We start from the raw sequence: 17,693 nt of genomic DNA, 5'->3' as shown, positions 1-17,693 counted from the left end.
TATTGCCAACCCTCTGATCTGAAATAGACTCGTAAGTGCGGAAGGATGTAAATAAAGCAAAAACAAAAGATGAACGAATACAGAGCAAATGCTCATGTCGCTGATCTTTTGCTCCGCCACTTGAGGATGTTTTTATTAATACAAACTAGCGACGCTGTGCTCGTGCTCATCAGGTCTTACTCACTAGGAGTTTCTCAGTTTTATTAATATGTCCCAATGAGTAAATGAGTAATTGAGTAAATGAGTAATTAGATAAGTAAGTAGATTAAGTAAGTAGACAAATAAATAAATATTATCTATTGTGATATTTATAATTAGTGTACTAGTCTCAAATCCTGCAAATTTGTTGTATAAATAATATACAGTAAGTAAAAAATGTAAGACCACTTGCTTTTTTGAAATAAACATTTTCTAATTTCTCATTTTTTTTGTAACGTTTCCATGAATATTCTGTGAATGGTTTCAGCTCAAGTACATCTAGGTCTATATAAAGAGCATTGGAATATGATATTTAGTTTTGGAGATATGATGTATTAATTATTTATATGGAGTTCAGTATTTTTTTGTTATGAATTAACTTGTGACATTGAACTATCGTCTTTACATTTTGTACAGTGTTATGAAAAATATAGTGGTAGGCAAAAATATTGCCCTACTAGAATAATTCGAAGTGAAAGAAGAGTAATTCCATATAAGATTTTTAGTTATGTAACGTCAAGTTCTGGATTTTTCCATTATTCTAGTAAACGAATATCATAATAATAAATAGTTAAATGGCGTAATATGAACCTCATATCATCAATGGTTGAAAGGTAATGAAGGGTGAAATATTCGGAGAGTTGATATGTAGACTATTGTTAAAAATATTATTAAAATTACATGCTTCATTCTTTCAACGTAAAAATTGTCCCAATATAATGGTGACTATAAATATTTACACTTACTTTTGAGTTATTATCGATTTTTACTTCGAGTGTGTATTAAAACTTACAGTAAAATAAAGAAATGTTAATATTTTCAAATCGAATATTTTGTTATTCTATGTTATGCTTTTTACGGTGAGACAAACAATTTTCTTATCGATTTCAAAAAAGAATATGATGTCACTTCTAAAACTTTGGGAACTATTAAATAAACTATAATAGGAAATCTTGCTGTTAAGGTTCATAGTCGCATGCAATGTATTACGTCACGCGCTCATATCAGAGATCCACACGCGTGCTTAGACTCGGCGTACACAAGAAGAGACCGACTCGAGGATTAAGTTAGATAGGTAGGCAGGCACATAGGAAGAGACGCTTGCCTCAGGCTCTCAGACTGTCTGAGGGAAAACAATGAAGGTGTCTGGAATTATGCCTCGTCTCGAGGAAACTAGAGACAGTCCAGTGTCTGCATGCGCGTACTTCTGCTTTCATTATTTCGTATTATAATTATCAGCGTTGTCGAGTATTGGGAGGAGATTCAGATTAATTTGAATTCAGTATCTTTGTCTTGCACCAGTACTACAGTGGAATTAGATACAAACTTCTTATTCTGCTTCAGACAAGACCTGCAATATACAATTATTTGAGTTTAAATTAAAATAACATGCTAAAAGAGATACTATTGACTGGCTTTGGGAAGAAATATCTCAGGAAATGAATGCTTCAGGTATACAGTAACATTATTATTGCTACTATTATAGTATTATCATTATATTTTTAAAATTAACAATTAAAAGACTGTCTAAACACAAATAACATAAACAATTAATGGCATAGAATGACAAAATATAAATGTATCGTGTTTAATAGTATACGTAATTATACTCATTCCAAAAGAGCTGTTCTATTTTGCCATTATTGCTGTTGAAATGAATACTGCATGTTCGCGATATTGTGGCGAACTAATCGCTACATATGTTCTGCAATAAAAACCAATAAATATAAATTCTTCTAGAACCACCGAGATCATGACATCAATTTCAAGTTTATATTTGGGAGTTAAGGAAGTCCACATATTTGTTGCGAACAGTGTATGTCGTATTAGAACCTCGCTGCAGATTCGAAACTACTCCTTCTTCGAGATCTTCCTGTGTGCTGCCAGATGTTACGACATCCGCTCTAATAGCTTTCACGTGGGGATTTGTTTTCTTGGACTGTGTTAATCTCAGCGCAACTTGTCCCCTTCAGTTTAGAGGGTGATTTTGTTCTGTACTGTCATTGTAAGTTGTAAGTGTTCAATATGCCTAAATTAAAGACGAAAAGTTGGAGTCATCTGTGGTGTTGTAGAAGTAGTTACAAATCTAAATCCTCAAAGATTTGCCGGCCTCATGACTGTTCCCGGAACAAGACGTGTTCACTGTGTGGTTCCAGTTAATGGAAAGTTAGCAATAAAACCCCATTCTGCTTCACCAGAAGCACCGAAACTAGTTGAAATCAGACGTGTGACGCGCACCAGTCGTCAACGCGGAGACGTTTCTCGCAGTGACCAGCAGCAGTGATGGCGCATGGCATAGATCACCCTTTAGGCGGTGAGTTGTTTTAATTTATGACTTAATTACGTTTGAAGACCGCATTATGAAAATTTGACAGCCTAATGAAAACGCTCTGTAAATTACCATATATTTGTTATGTGAATTGAAGTATTCGATATACTGTAATGGCGTTTTCTAAAATGTATTTTTAAATTTCTTTAAACACAAATTTCAAAGCTGCACTGAATTATAGTATCTTAATAACCTCTTTTTTAAGCTATCTAAAGATATCTTTAAAAATTTTTTTGTAATTATTCTTATGATCAGAAAACACGTTGAAAATATGCCTATGTACTCAAATCAAATTATTTTAACTGTCCATAACATTTAAACGGTAGGTGTCTCAAACAAAATTTTGTACATGATTAATATATATAAAATAAAGAGTTGAATGTGCAATTTTTAACAAATTTGGAGATATCAATGTTTTGCGTCATACTGTTTTGCATGGAATTACCCAGAATATAGCATCGCGCATGCCTAGATCAAGAGCTAACGTTCAACACATTTGCAACTATACAACGTGTAATAACTCGGGCTCAAATCCTAGTGGGATCTTTCTTTCGTATTGAGTATGTTTTCATCCTACTTAAATGTATTTTTTCGGTGTTTTGCGAGTGTCTTATTCAATATTTCTAATATTACAATGATATGCAAAGAGTTACGAGATTTATAGCACTCGTATAAAAGATCTAAGAATCGATTTAGTCTGTCTAAACTAATAGTTAAACATGGGAGTGTTATCTGACGTGCAATTTCTCGTAGCACATGTGAACTGTCCGTTAGGACGTGATTATTTGAACATGGAAAATCTTCGTGCGCACCATTGTACAAATATAGCATCATATTGAAATAAAGAAAAAAAAAATCAGAATTTCTTCATTCGTTATTTTTTTTTGTACTTTTGAAAAAAAGAATAGAAATAATGACACATATTTAGACTTCACTATTTTTAATGCTGTTTGAAAAATGGTGACAAACATGCATCAGTCCATTAGGACTAGGGAGTAGATTTCAGTAGCAGATCCTAGAGAAAGGTTTTTCCTTTCCTCTTTCCATGAGGATGTAGCAATCGTGTAGCTCCAAAAGCATTGAATGTCTTTACACTGTGCAAATACCCCAAAACTTAGGAGCATCTTGAATAGAGTAAATACTTAAGTAATAGTGTTAGCTTAAATGTTGTTATCTGTTCGCAGTGAAGTGTGTGGCGCTGGTGAAGGCGTTCTCGCTGAGGAAGAACTGGCGGACGCTGCTGAACACAGACTCGAACCAGCACGACATTCCTTGCTTGCACGGGATCCGCTCACTCAATGCCTTCGCCCTACTCCTGTTTCATAAATCCGTCGTTTTGTACTTCAGTCCCTTCGTCAACAGAAACTACATGGTAGAGGTAGGACATTTGAATTCAGGAGAAGTCATCCCACTTTAACCAGTTGGTATTATCGCGACATCAGAATTTATTCTACAAAATTGATAAAATACAATAATACATAGTATGCGTATCATATGTACAGAGTAACGTTACAAGAGATGGAAATCTGTTGTAGTACTTACTTACATACTGGCTTTTAAGGAACCCGCAGGTTCATTTCCGCCCTCACATAGGCCCGCCAGTGCTCCCTATCCTGAGCAACATTAATTCAGTTTCTACCATCATATCCCACCTCCCTCAAAACCATTTTAATATTATCTTCCCATCTACGTCTCGGCCTCCCCGAAGGTCTTTTTCCCTGCGGCCTTCCAACTAAGACTCTATACGCATTCCTGGATTCGCCCATACGTGCTACATGCCCTGCCCATTTCAAGCATCTGGATTTAATCTTCCTAATTATGTCAGGAGAAGAATACAATGCGTACAGCTCTGCGTTGTGTAGCTTTCTCCATTATCCTGTAACTTCATCTCTCTTAGCCCCAAATATTTTCCTAAGAACCTTCTTCTCAAACACTCTTAATCCTGTTCCTCTCTCAAAGTGAGAGTCCAAGTTTCACAGCCACACAGAACAACCGGTAATATAACTGTTTTATAAATTCTAACTTTCAGATTTTTTTGACAGCAGACTAGATGACAAATGCTTCTCAACCGAATAATAACAGGCATTTCCCATATTTATTCTGAGTTTAATTTCCTCCTGAGTGTCATTTATATTTGTTACTCTTGTTCCAAAATATTTGAATTTTTCCACCTCTTCGAAGGATAAATCTCCAATTTTTATAGCTCCATTTCGTACAATATCGAGGCTTCTTGTTAGGTTTCGTAACCAGCCTTTTTTTTACGGTGATGGGTTGTAGTAAAGAATATAATTGAAATTTTGACGGAAGTATACGATGTTAGCATTTCTTATGCCGAAGAAATGGTTTCTAATAATATCGTATATCTATCCGCTTATACTGGCCTTGTTCATAACAGTGTCTACGAATTGATATCCTATTATTAAAGATATTAAATATAATAATAATTCTATTCATTATACATATTAAATAGAGGCCTAATAATATTTATTAATATTAATGGGTTACTATTTGAAATAAAAAAAAATCAGAAGTGTTTTTTTGTATAAAGCAGAATATTCTGACAAGTTTTATACAAGCGGATTGGTTATCACTTCTATTTAACGTCTGGTATTTATCCCATGGCCTCCATAAAGCACTCATTACATTACATATGGCATCATTATCTTGTGTGTTTACATCAGTAATGCGGTATAATGCCTCTCCCACTCATGAACTGACAAACAGGAAAGATTAACGTACTCCACTCTACCTAATGTCCAATCATCCGTAATGTTTCAACTGTTCGTTTCTCGAGAATAGCTGTAGTTCTTGATCAAATAGTTTCAAATTCAAGCATTTGGGATTCTGACGTCACGGAATAAATTTTATATGATTGTGATCTGCCCATATTGTATGCTTTGGACACATGCGTAAGTGTTGACGTTAACTCCTTACATTGTCGTGGCTAGGTTTTTAATATATCTTTCGCCGAAGGAATCACAAGGAATAGGTCTCCTGTAGGATATGCTTGACTGCATCAGTTACTAGTGAATAGCAGAGAGACGGCGAAATGATGACAGGGGAAATGAATTTGTTGTACATCTAGGATATTCAATTTCAACTGGTCAACCTGTGACATCGAAGCGCGTTTCTCGTCACGGAGCAGAGCTAGTAGAGCACGTGAGGGAGGGTAATTGAATTGAAAGAGAGGGGAATTGGAAGAAGAAATTTAGAACGTACGCGGAAACGCATCCTTGAAATGGGAATTCTGAACTGAGGGAATCTGAATATGTGAGCTCCAAATCTTGGGTACTTGTCTTCTTCCAGGTTTCGCTGCACCACTGAAGGAGCGCTAGAAAATTTGGAAGGGGAAAAGCCGGACACGAACGTATCCTATTAGGTACTACATACGGCGGGGAGGGGGATAGGAACGAAAAGCTGAATGCAGGATGTAAAAAGAAATGGCTGAAAGCATAAGTCTGCACATTGAAAGGAACTTTGTCCTTTCGCAGTGCAAGTGGAGTCGAGTAAACTCGCCCGTGTATAGTCGGACCATCGGATCTGTGCCCCCGTAAGATATGCGAACTGAATCCTAATTCCTTCTCAGCCTCGGTAATTCATTTCCCTCCTTGCATTCCTATCTCTCTCTTTTCTATCTCTCTCCCTTTCTCTCCCCCACTGCTCACAATTTTGAACCTCCTTCAGTTTATTTGCACTTGCAGTCCAGTGTTGTCAACTCAACATCAATACTGTAGCACGGAGTGATGAAAAAAATATTATTAAGCAAGTAATAGCATTTTGTGATGAAGAGAAACAAACAGGTCAATATCTGTTTCCTATAAATCAGGCAACGAAAAGAGCAGCTGCGATCACAGATGAAGCTTATTTTATTTCAATTGATTACCTATCAAAATTACTTACTTAACTAATACTGATAAAATACAATATTTTTATTTAATTTATAATCAGAGCGCCTAATAAAGAAAATCAGGCGAGAAGGAGTCTGTGCAGGAGATGAAAAGCTAGAATCACCAGGGAGGAACAGTCCAAGTGAACCTTTAATTCTTGTAGATGATATGGACCGATGTATTTTAAGAAGAAAGATACAAGAATTTTATACCATGCGGAAAGAAGTTCCGACTTTGAAGAAATTATTGAAGGTTGCGAGGAAAGCAATAAATTTCCAAGGTGGGAAAGAAACGTTACGGATTAATAGAAGAGGAAGTAGCTAGGTTTGTTATCAACTTGGGTGAAGGCAGCAGCAGCAAAAGTAGTGACTCAGATTCAGATATGTCCGGGATATGCCTTCTGTAATATGATGCATAATACAAGTCTTGGTCTTTTGTAAATATATAAATTAATTTCATAAGAATAAATTATAACTTCTGCACATTATCGGCATTTTATGTTATACAGTACGTATATATGTAAATAAGATCGTAGTAAGTATTAACTTCGCCATAGGCGGTCCTTAGCCCGGATGAGAAAGAAAGAGGGTACATGACTATGTGTTCATTCATTCCTACAATTTTATAATTTTATTAGGCCTTCAAGATCACGTTCCAAACCTAACAAAATAAGATAATAAGGTGAAGAAAAAGTATTTGTGACGAAAACATTTCTTTCTAGAAATGAAATAGATTCCCTTCACGTAAATTCCATTTAGCCAACAATTAGCCACTGTAATGATATAATTATCTCCACATAAACGTAGAAGCAATCAGCGTCATTAGACCTACTTAAATTAAAATATGAATCAATAATAATTAACTTCAAATTATTAATAAGCAATATTCATGAGACATGGCACTTTTTGACGGAAGTTTGGCAACACCCCTATTCGGCAAGGTTCGTGGCCTGAAGTTTGACGTGGTGGGAGAAAACCTGGTGGAATGGAGTGAGTAGAGGCGTTAACTTTTCCAAGAAAGACGACAGCGCTGAAGGGGCACAGATCCGACGGTCCTACTATAACAGGTGTGATGTTCGATAACTAAGGCTAGATCATCATCATTCTGCCGACGGACTAGGTACAGAGACGTGCTACTGAGGCTCTTCCAGCATCACCGAGAACTCGTCGCTACGCATCATCTCCAGGTGGCCTTGAGATGAGCAGCAGCAGCGGTGGGCGCGGACCGCCGCGACGTTCACTTGACACAGCAGTCGTCAGGGACGATCACACTTTTCGGACGAGAAATGCCGTGGATGAACCAAATTAAATATTTAGGGATCATTATGGACTCTCATCTCAACTTCCGAAATCACATCCAATCCCTTCTCCGTAAGGCCAACGGGCTGATAGTTAGACACTATCCCATTCTGGCGGCCTTAACTCCTGACAACCTGAGGGTAGGACTTACCATGTATAAGGCCCTCATTCGCTCTGTCATTACCTATGCCTCACCCGCATGGGGGTTTGCGGCAGTGTCCCATCTCCGTAAACTCCAAGTTGTCCAAAACCAGGTGATTCGACTCATTACCCATCTCCCCCGAGTCGCCTCGAGAAGAAAGTTCCATGATGAACTAGAGTTGCCAACCATAGACGAGTTCATTGCTCGACTGGCTAGGAACCTGTATGCGGAAGCTCGTGCTAACCCCAACCCGCTCATATCTGGCCTCGGCCAGTATGATCCTAGGTTACGGCGTAGACACCAGACAGGTCCATTAGCTATACTATTGAGACAGGAGGACAGGGAGGCTGGCGTTACTCCCAGGTTTTGGTAGCCACGACTCAACTCCATGAGACTCCTTGGATAGTGCAACCGCTGTAAAATGACCTTGTCTTAACTGGGCTAAACAAAATCCCTCCATAACATTATCTACTTTTGTTGATCGATGGAAATCTAATAGAGCCAATTGGCTAGTATATATCCATCGATTCATAGAGTCATTCAACCTAAGAGCCAACTGGCTAGTCTCTGATATTGAGACAACTCATCCTGCCTAAGGTTTTTCCGTGGTTTTCCTAAGGCGCTAAGACAAATGTCGGGATGAGCCCTAAAAGAAATGGGCCACGGACCTGCACTCATATCCCCATGAATCTCCCTAATTAACAATTACATCTCTCCCCCCCTCTTCGCAATTGAGCCATCATATAGCCAAATGGCTGGTCTCGAAATTGAGACAAATCAACAAGGCTCATGACCTCCTACATAATAGCCAAATTGGCTAGTCTCTTATATGAGACAACTCATCCTGCCTAAGGTATTCCGTGGTTTTCCTCAGGCGTAAGACAAATGTCGGGATGAGCCCTATAAGAAATGGGCCACGGACCTATATGCCCTCCCCCATATATACTCCACCTTTATTATAAATTATGTATGCCCTAGTTCAGATAATATTAATAGTCTATTAAACATACGAGGTCACTCAAGGACAGGGACCTCTCAAATTGCAGCTTAGATTTCACGGCGCTTCTTCCGACGGCCTTCACCTGCTTTGTCATCGAACAACAGATGACGGCGTCTTACCATCCTAACGGCAAACACCAGCCAACTCCTCCTCGCCCCGTTCCGTGATCAATTGATGGTGTTCAACTTTTCACCGTTCCAACCAGCACGAAGAAGGGAAAGAAGAAAAAGAAGACTGACCATACTACGACAAATGACTCCACCAAGACTACGCACGACCACCCTACAACAGACTCGCATGAGTCAACTAAGCGACCGACTAAATTGACAACATTAGACCCATGGACTGAACTATAGAACTGGCCATCCGAAAGAGCAGACCGATCAGTAATGGTCGAAGACGCAGACCCAGACCTACTAGCGACGCTACAACCACCTCATCGGGCCGACACGTTGACGCTTGGACCAAGAATGAGAGTGTTCACATTCTCGTCACGACAGAAACTGCAGAGATCTACGAAACCCGACCCAAAACAATTTGGGAAATCAGCCCACTATACTACGCCACCGACCGCAACACTACAAGGACCTTGGACACTACCGACGAACCCTCCTGCACCATCCCGATCTGTGAAACCAGACCGGCCCTCAGAAGGTCCTTCCTCCGAACCCACCAGATCCGACACCCCTCCAATGCAACACATCCAGCACTCATACTTCTACACCACGTGTGAATCGGCCTCTTCCGAAGGAGAGGAAGATCCAGACTGGCTGAAGGTCAAGTCAAGGCGCAAGAAGACTCCACCAACCGCGAGCGCCTGTTCGACCACGGCAGCCAAGAAGGTCACGCCCACTCCACAACCTGCTCCCCAGAATGCACGTGCACCCACACCACCACCAGACCGAGAAACCACAGGCGCAAGTGAACAGCCGGAGAGCAGAACGACTGCAAAAATCACTAGATACACGACTGACAACAATAACCCACTGTTCATCCAGAAACTTATACGACAAAACAACTTAAACATGGAAACACCTAGACAGTACTGGGCCCACACAACAGGAACGACAACACTCACTTTTCCGACGATCAACGAGGCGGAACAATTTGTTAAAGCCATACCGGCCAGAACTTTTGGACCGTCCGCACAAATTTACATAATCCCTACACCAACTCACCAAGGACAAAGACGTCCACGAAACCGAGAGATCAGTGTCGTCATGAAGAATGTCGGCACCCAGATCCCGGAGGACGAATTGTTGCAGATTCTACGAGAAAAGTTTCCTGGAATCAAGCGCATTTCAAGAATAACTTCCGCCCATACTAACCAACCGACGCAGATCGTTCGACTTATAGTACAGGACGTAACCACAGCCGACCAACTTCTATGTGGAATCAACATAGCCGGACGTAATTACAAGGTCGAGCCCGCCCACGAGACAGTATTCCACAGACCGTGTCAGAACTGCGCCCAGTATGGACATAACAACACCGACTGCCAAAACGACAAGACTTGTTTCACTTGCGGAAAAAATCCCGTCAAATGCAAACACCCACCAGACAGCAAAGTCAAGTTCTGCGCCAGCTGCAAGAGCGATACCCACTATACGGGCCAAGCACGCTGTCCAAACTACCCCCGACATAACCCAACCCAACAAACACCAACCCACATCCCGGTACAAATACCTCAACAGATCCCTCCACCAATTCCTAAATCCTTACAATCCAGTCCGACCCAGCTTCCCGAACCAAGACCTGGATTATCGTACGCTAGTGCGGTAAACCCGACAACGACCGAGAAGACAGAAACAACAACGGAACCGACACACACTAACACCGAACAACCCGTAGCAACAGCACTAAAATCTTCAATGCAGAAATTAAAAAGCTACATTGACGAACAAATTAACAGGCTGCGAGATGAAATTGTGATGTTCACAATTTCACTTCTCACGACAGACGCCCAACCTAAGACAAGACGGACGACTTTAGCAACAGCTAACCAGACAGCAAGACGACTCTTACGAAGACAAGTAGCTCACCACTTTGTGGGCAACAAACTGCAACTATCCCTGGTACCACTGAAACGTGACACTACCAACCACAGACAAACAACCAACAGCGGCCCTTAATAGGGCCACGCGACAAACGGAAGCTACAACCAATACCGAGAGCAGCTTCATCCAGTTAACTAAAATCTGCAAGAATAACAACACCCAAGGCCACCGCAGCAGCCTGGTGTGAGCGGAGAAGGACGCCGACCCGTGCAGAGTCCAACGAGTGAAGCCAAGCCGGGACCACGCCTCAACTGTCGCAGTCCAGGAAATATCATAACCTGAAGAGGGCATAGATATAAGTCCCTAAAACAGATTGCCCTTTGGGCAAACAACATTGGACTTGGAACTAAGGCTAGGCAATGCCGCCGGAAGAAACGTTGCGAGTTGTAAGTCTGCAAATTTAAATGTGCTCTGTCCTTTCGCAATACGAGTAGAGTCGAGTGTTGTGTTCTCCGTTATTTAAACATCTCCATCCCTTCCACTGCCACTCCCCCTACTTTGCTCTTATAGCTATGCTTCCCCTCTCAAGGAGCTCGAGAGCAGAGAAGTGTGAAATCACAGAGCCTGTTCTAGGAAACTTTCTAGAGTTTCCACTTAGACTCACCGGCAATTTCACTCAGATCTTCAGCTTTGAAAAAGTACTTTTGTGCCGTTTCACTGTCAAAGAATGGACTCTCAAAACTGTAATAAGTTAGTATGGAGATGTTGGCAAATAGTTCACTATTAACCTTTGTTTCAGACACACTCGCATATTTTGTCTATGGTTTTAAGAACTTCGATTATCTACACAGATTCTTTCGTATTGTTTGACGGACTTCTGACATCAATCAGTTTCCTGAGGGAACTTGACAGGAGCAAGAGGATTCCACTATGGGACAAATTCTTAACCCGCTACTTCAGGTATGAATCGTATGGAAACTGTGTCTCGTAGTGAAAACGGAAATAATACAGGTCTTGGATAGTCTTTTGTAAGAAAACTTGTTAGAGAGAGAAGTTGAAAATATAAATGGACTTAATGTGTATGACATGATTATTATATTTATAGTAATTGTATTTTTTTTTTCAGTTTTTTTTACTATGATAGAATAATTATATATTCTTTATCTCAGGTAAGGATATAAATAGTTATTACAGGCCTATTTGGTAAGGTTACCGGATGTTCCAGTTTCCCTGGGACGGTCCCTGGATTTTGCTTTTATCCCCAGACAACATTTTTTCTCCAGAATGTTCCCGGATTTAATTATGTATCCTCAAATTTCCCGGATTTTCAGTGTTAATTGTTAATATGGTTTAATGACCTTTAGGCATTGTTGTGAATGAATTTTCCTAATGCAACTTTGCTTCTTTCTCATGATGCCACAATCAAAACTGAAAGTGAGGACAGTAACAGCAGTTGAGACTTCTATATCGTTATCAAGATTAAAAGAAATATTGAACTTCAGGAATGAAAATAATTTTATTCCGTTATGAATTAAGCAACTTTTAGCTACGTTAGAAGGAGATGATATTTATTTCGAAACAGAATATCTTAGTGTTTCCTGTGAGTTTTATGGAAATTCTATTGAATATCTTAGTGCCTAGCTTATTCATTGACAGGATAATATATCTGTGGAATGTATATAGTCGAGGTCTCCGTCAGAAAGAGAAATATTTGAAGACGGTTCATTATTTTTCTTATAATGTAGGTAAACTTGTCTTGGATAATGATATTACTATTATTATTATTATTATTATTATTATTATTATTATTATTATTATTATTATTATTATTATTATTATACAGAATCTTGCTTAATCAATGGAATGGTAAACGGGACGATTTTGTTTAATTTTGAGCGTTAGATACGTAAATATAAGACAAATAGGCCTATATCTTTACTTAATGTAATAGTTATATTGATTGCTACATAATGAGTACACTGAAAAAGTTTGTGTCATCTGATGCAACCAACTTTCATATTTAGGCTGATATTCCTAGTCGACACTTTATATCACCACTTTTTAAGTGACACTTTAGACGAAAGTGGCTCTTTCATATTAGTGGTATTCATAGACGATTGAAGAAGTGCACTTTACAAAGTCTCACTTTACGCCAGCAAAGTGCAGAGTTACAATTTGGTTGGCCACAGAAGTCCCACAATGCTTTCAAAACAAGGGAACAAACAATAACAAATTAATGTGTAACCTACAAATTACAATGCTTGTGATTTGAATTGGGAGCCTAATTGATCGCGCGAGAAAGAAAATATATATTTAAGGTTGTTTTATTTCAGTTTCTAGTTTTTGTTGCCGATAGTTTAGATTATTTCAGTCAGTTCAGATGTATAATATTTTAAGTAGTGATACTGCTGGTGAAATTAGGTTAGGTTTTGTACAATACGTAGCTGATCCATTAATTTATATAGTTAGATTAGATTCTGTACATATCTTTTTCATTGATTTATGTCGCTAAGTTAGGTTTTGTATATATCCGTTCCACTGATTTATATAGTTCGGTTAGATTTTGTACATATCTTCTATTAGTTTATATAGTTAGGTTAAGTTGGACTGAGTAGGTTAAGTTTTGTTATATACATATATAAAAAATTAAATTTATATCGTTAGGTTATGTTTTATACGTATCTGCTTCATTGATATAACGTTTTATTTCCTTTATTTTTATTTTTGTCTTTTTCGTGAATAGTGAATGGACGTAAAAAAAAGAATGAAATAAACACATTACTACTGTTATTATTATTATTATTATTATTATTATTATTATTATTATTATTATTATTATTATTATTATTATTATTATTATCTCTCGTTTCTATTATTGCCTGCTCTTTAGGAATATTTTTAATGCCAAATTTTTCTACAATGCAAAACAAAATATACGTAATAGTATGAGATCTCTTTTCATGGTGAGGTTATGACTGCAAATGAACTAGAGACAGTATCTCAGCAGAAGCAGCCATATCTGATGTATTGCTTACCAGCGTGAGAATATATATTATCAAAACAGTAATGATTATATCAACATCAAGATAAATCTTATCTCAAAAATACAGGTAGTCAACAAAAAATCAAAATCATTTTAAACCCAATATAATTATGGAATCTGCTTAGAAGGCAGGCACGTAGATCTCTTAATGCTAATTTAAGATAGTTATGCCTACATTACATAGATTGAACTTAGTTTAATGTTATTTAAGTTAAAAAATTCGTTTCAGTAATAAAAAATAGGTTATATACCTACATATCACTTCATCGAATTGAGGTTAAAAATATACGAATGTTACTACAGAAATACCTGAACTATAATATTATAGGTATTAATGTACGGTACATATCTGTAGCATAGAATTTTAATGCAATCAAGAAGTGTATTATTGGAGGCACTGGCAAACCTTTATTATTCGTTTTTGTCAACCGGTCATGGAAAAGATAAGCCATCTCAATAACAGTTTCTTTATCAAATCGGAACTTTTTTTTTTTTTATTCTATATCATTATAAAATTCCACGGGGTTCTTTAGGTCTAACCCTAATGTAGCGCTTTCGTACATTGTCCACTAATTGTGCCACCTCTTCCGCACGTTCTAATAAATAATTCGACAACTTCCAAGACGTCCGCCATTTTTCTACAAAGTGACACTTTCGGCTCAAACTGTGGTCGGAATTACACTATCATCCAAAGTGTTCCTTTGCACCAAAGTGTTGACTGTGCAACGGAAAAGTGATACTTTGCGTCTTCCAAATGACTATGAATACCAGCCTTACTTAGTCCTGTATTTAGACTCGCTGATCTTGTTTCAGGATAACGCCATGCCATTTGGCCATCGTTTTGTTCAGCACGTACATTCTGAGTCACCTGGGGTCGGGTCCTCTGTGGAACCAGGTGATAAAACACCACGGGGATCTCTGTCAGAACAACATGTGGAAAAATTTTCTCTACATACACAACTACCTTGGTGTCGAGAACATGGTGTGTTGGTATTCATACATTCTTATACAGTGACATCAATTTATTTTACTTCAATGTTTTTTGTACCTGCGTTTTTGAATGTACTTCACTCCCATCCCCTCTAGTATTAAACTTCCAACCGCTCTCCATACAGAACCAAGCGTATACAGTCAAAGTCGCCTTACGGTCATAGTAAACACAAACAGCACTGTAATAGTGAGTATAGTTTGTTCCACAAAAGTGTTCGCGTTTTCCAGTGAAGAAAAAACTTTCAATATTGAATAATATTTGCACACAGGTATTGACGTCCTTTTGCCTATGTCACATATCGATTTCGCCACTCACTTCTGCTTGCCCCTCTGTAAAGTCTAGTGGCTGGGCTGTCTTAGCGCTTTTCTGAAAACATTAATTTCTGTTAGGAATTGGACCAGTACGTAATGTTATACAAGTGTTTAAAATAACTTAAATAAAAGGGTCTCGTTAATTAATTAACTGTCACGTTATTTCCCTCCTTTCTACGATCCTGCGACAAAACCACTTGGAAGGACAATATATAGCATGTCTGAGTAATTTTATCTTTTCGGATCGGGTGGAAGTGAAGATTGAATTTACAGTACATACGGTAATCTCTTATAGAGCAGGTAAAGAATTATTTCAACATGAGTTACTAGTACGAAGAACAAAACTGATAATCGGAATTAGGTAGATTAGTCTATAGTTCGATAATCTGCAAAAAAAAAAAAAAATTGAAGCCTATATTGATATGAAAGGCCATCATTTTCGAGTTTGTGTTTAAATATCCATATTATGATTATTTTTCAATATCACTTCATTCTCTATATTGTACGCTAATGTGCTGTAGACAGTAGACTGTACACTGCATAATGAATACGTCCGAATGGATAGCTCAGTTCGTGAGTAAAAACACTTATTGTTAATACAGTACTGTATTTTGATTAAAGAAAACTTAATGAAAATTATCAAACTGAAAATCGCGATATTTCCTACTTTACGTAAATGGATGAACTACTTTTCTTCCCTCCTATACCTAGTAAAGTGATTTGTTTGTATTTTACGCCGGTGTCATCGAACTCCAGTCGTGAAAGTTGGTAGCAAACGGTGTTTCCGGCTCTCAACCATTAATCCAAAGGTATAGCCAGGTTAATATTAGAAATGATGGTAAAAATAAAGTGATGTCCCTGTAGAATAGACTATTGAAAACAGACGATCGATGTGGAGATGGTAACGGTATAAGAAAATTATGGCTATACCACACAGAAGTCTTTGGACGAAACCAATCCCAAAGTCGTTTTATTTATCATAAATCCCACACAAGGCCAGGGACCATGTTGATGTACTGGATTGTTACTTTTATTAGTTCAATAATAATAACAACAATGTGGTTTTTACTTCTATCTTTAATCACACCCGTCAACAATGGGTATTCCAATCAACACTGCAACAAAGTAGTCGTTATTGCACTCCACAGAATGACAATGACTATTCACATTTATTGTTGAGAAAAACAACAATGTACTCCTAATTTCAAGTAATGTTCACAAAGCACTATTTACAAAACAAAACTGTCAGTTCTCAGTTCACAGTTCGTTCGCCTTGGCTAGTTCTTCTAGCTCACTCACTCAAGTTCACGGTACGTCGAACCCAAGACTTCCAGATAACAGTCCACTGCACTTCGAATCCAAGACGTCCAGAGTCAGTGCACTGTATTTCGAACCTACGACATCCGGACGAGTTACCCTAGCCTGGACGCTGCCACAGTACTTACGTTCACTGTACTTCGAACCAAAGATTTCCACTGGATACGTCTAGCTTTCTCGCAGCTGACTGTGTAACTACACAGGCTCAACTGGAACTGAACTTGACCGACTCGAAGGCTGTTCGCTGTTATTTGTTAGATCACACTTCTGGAATGTACTGTTTCCCGACGTTTCTACAACAATCGGTCTCCAGACGTTTCGTTACTTCCGCCGCAGTCGATTTCCATCCCCCTCTCTGCCGCGGCCCAGCGCCCACCGACTTGCGTCTTCCCTCTCCGCCTCGTTCCTTCCCGCGCACCCTCCCTTCTGCCTGACGCGCGCTCGACTCCCGAGGCAGCGAGAACTTTCCATCACGGTTGCCACAGTATGATTAACACACAGAGATAAACTGAGAGCATAAGTTATTTGGCACTATAATCTTATGTGAACATCGATACGAGAAATAATTTCCTGAAATAAATGGCGTAATATCCATCTTAATGGATTGAAGACATTTATCATTATTCTTGCAATACAGGTAAAGATGTTTAAAAATGAAATTAATAGCATTTATAGAAACACAAAAGCGTTTAATTGGCATAAAATGTGTTATGTTTATTCCTGATCTCTTAGATCCCAAGTAACTTAACAGAATATACAAGTGTGTAAAAGAATATACACTACGTCAAATTTTGAGGAAACATTACTCACGTGTAGAAGATGAAAACATATTATATGAACTTAGGCCGGAAACGTTTTATTTTCTTGTTCTAACTCGTTTTCTACAATGTCGATGAAGTTACAAAGCGTTCTTGAAGGACGACTTGCCTCTTCTGTTAAAAAATGGTCCATTATCAAAAGTTTGGCGTCATCCTCTAAAAACGTAAGAATTATAAGTAACAATAATAGTATAATTCTTTTGCTTTGAAGAAGTGTAGGAAAATGGAGGTCATCTAAAATAATTATATTATTACAGGAACACATTAGAAGTAATAATCAATGATTTATACCAGAAGAGAACAAGATTCATGAAGATTAATGTCGCTATTTTAAGTTTTGTGATTTTGTAAGATTTTAATGA

The 17,693-nt window shown here is 38.3% G+C and overlaps 1 protein-coding gene across 1 annotated transcript in view; it reads left to right on the top strand.

The window, feature by feature from the left end:
- LOC138709337 (uncharacterized) overlaps positions 1-17,693 on the top strand; it is a 439,964-nt gene that overhangs the window by 382,180 nt on the left and 40,091 nt on the right. The window contains exons 42-44 of the mRNA XM_069840036.1: positions 3,712-3,905; positions 11,651-11,811; positions 14,708-14,876. Coding sequence (XP_069696137.1) covers positions 3,712-3,905; positions 11,651-11,811; positions 14,708-14,876 — 524 coding nt within the window. The remainder of the gene's footprint in view (positions 1-3,711; positions 3,906-11,650; positions 11,812-14,707; positions 14,877-17,693) is intronic.

Source organism: Periplaneta americana, chromosome 11 (genome assembly GCF_040183065.1).
Source record: "Periplaneta americana isolate PAMFEO1 chromosome 11, P.americana_PAMFEO1_priV1, whole genome shotgun sequence".
Taxonomy (NCBI): Eukaryota; Metazoa; Arthropoda; class Insecta; order Blattodea; family Blattidae; genus Periplaneta; species Periplaneta americana.
This window is presented reverse-complemented; position numbering and strand designations above follow the sequence as displayed.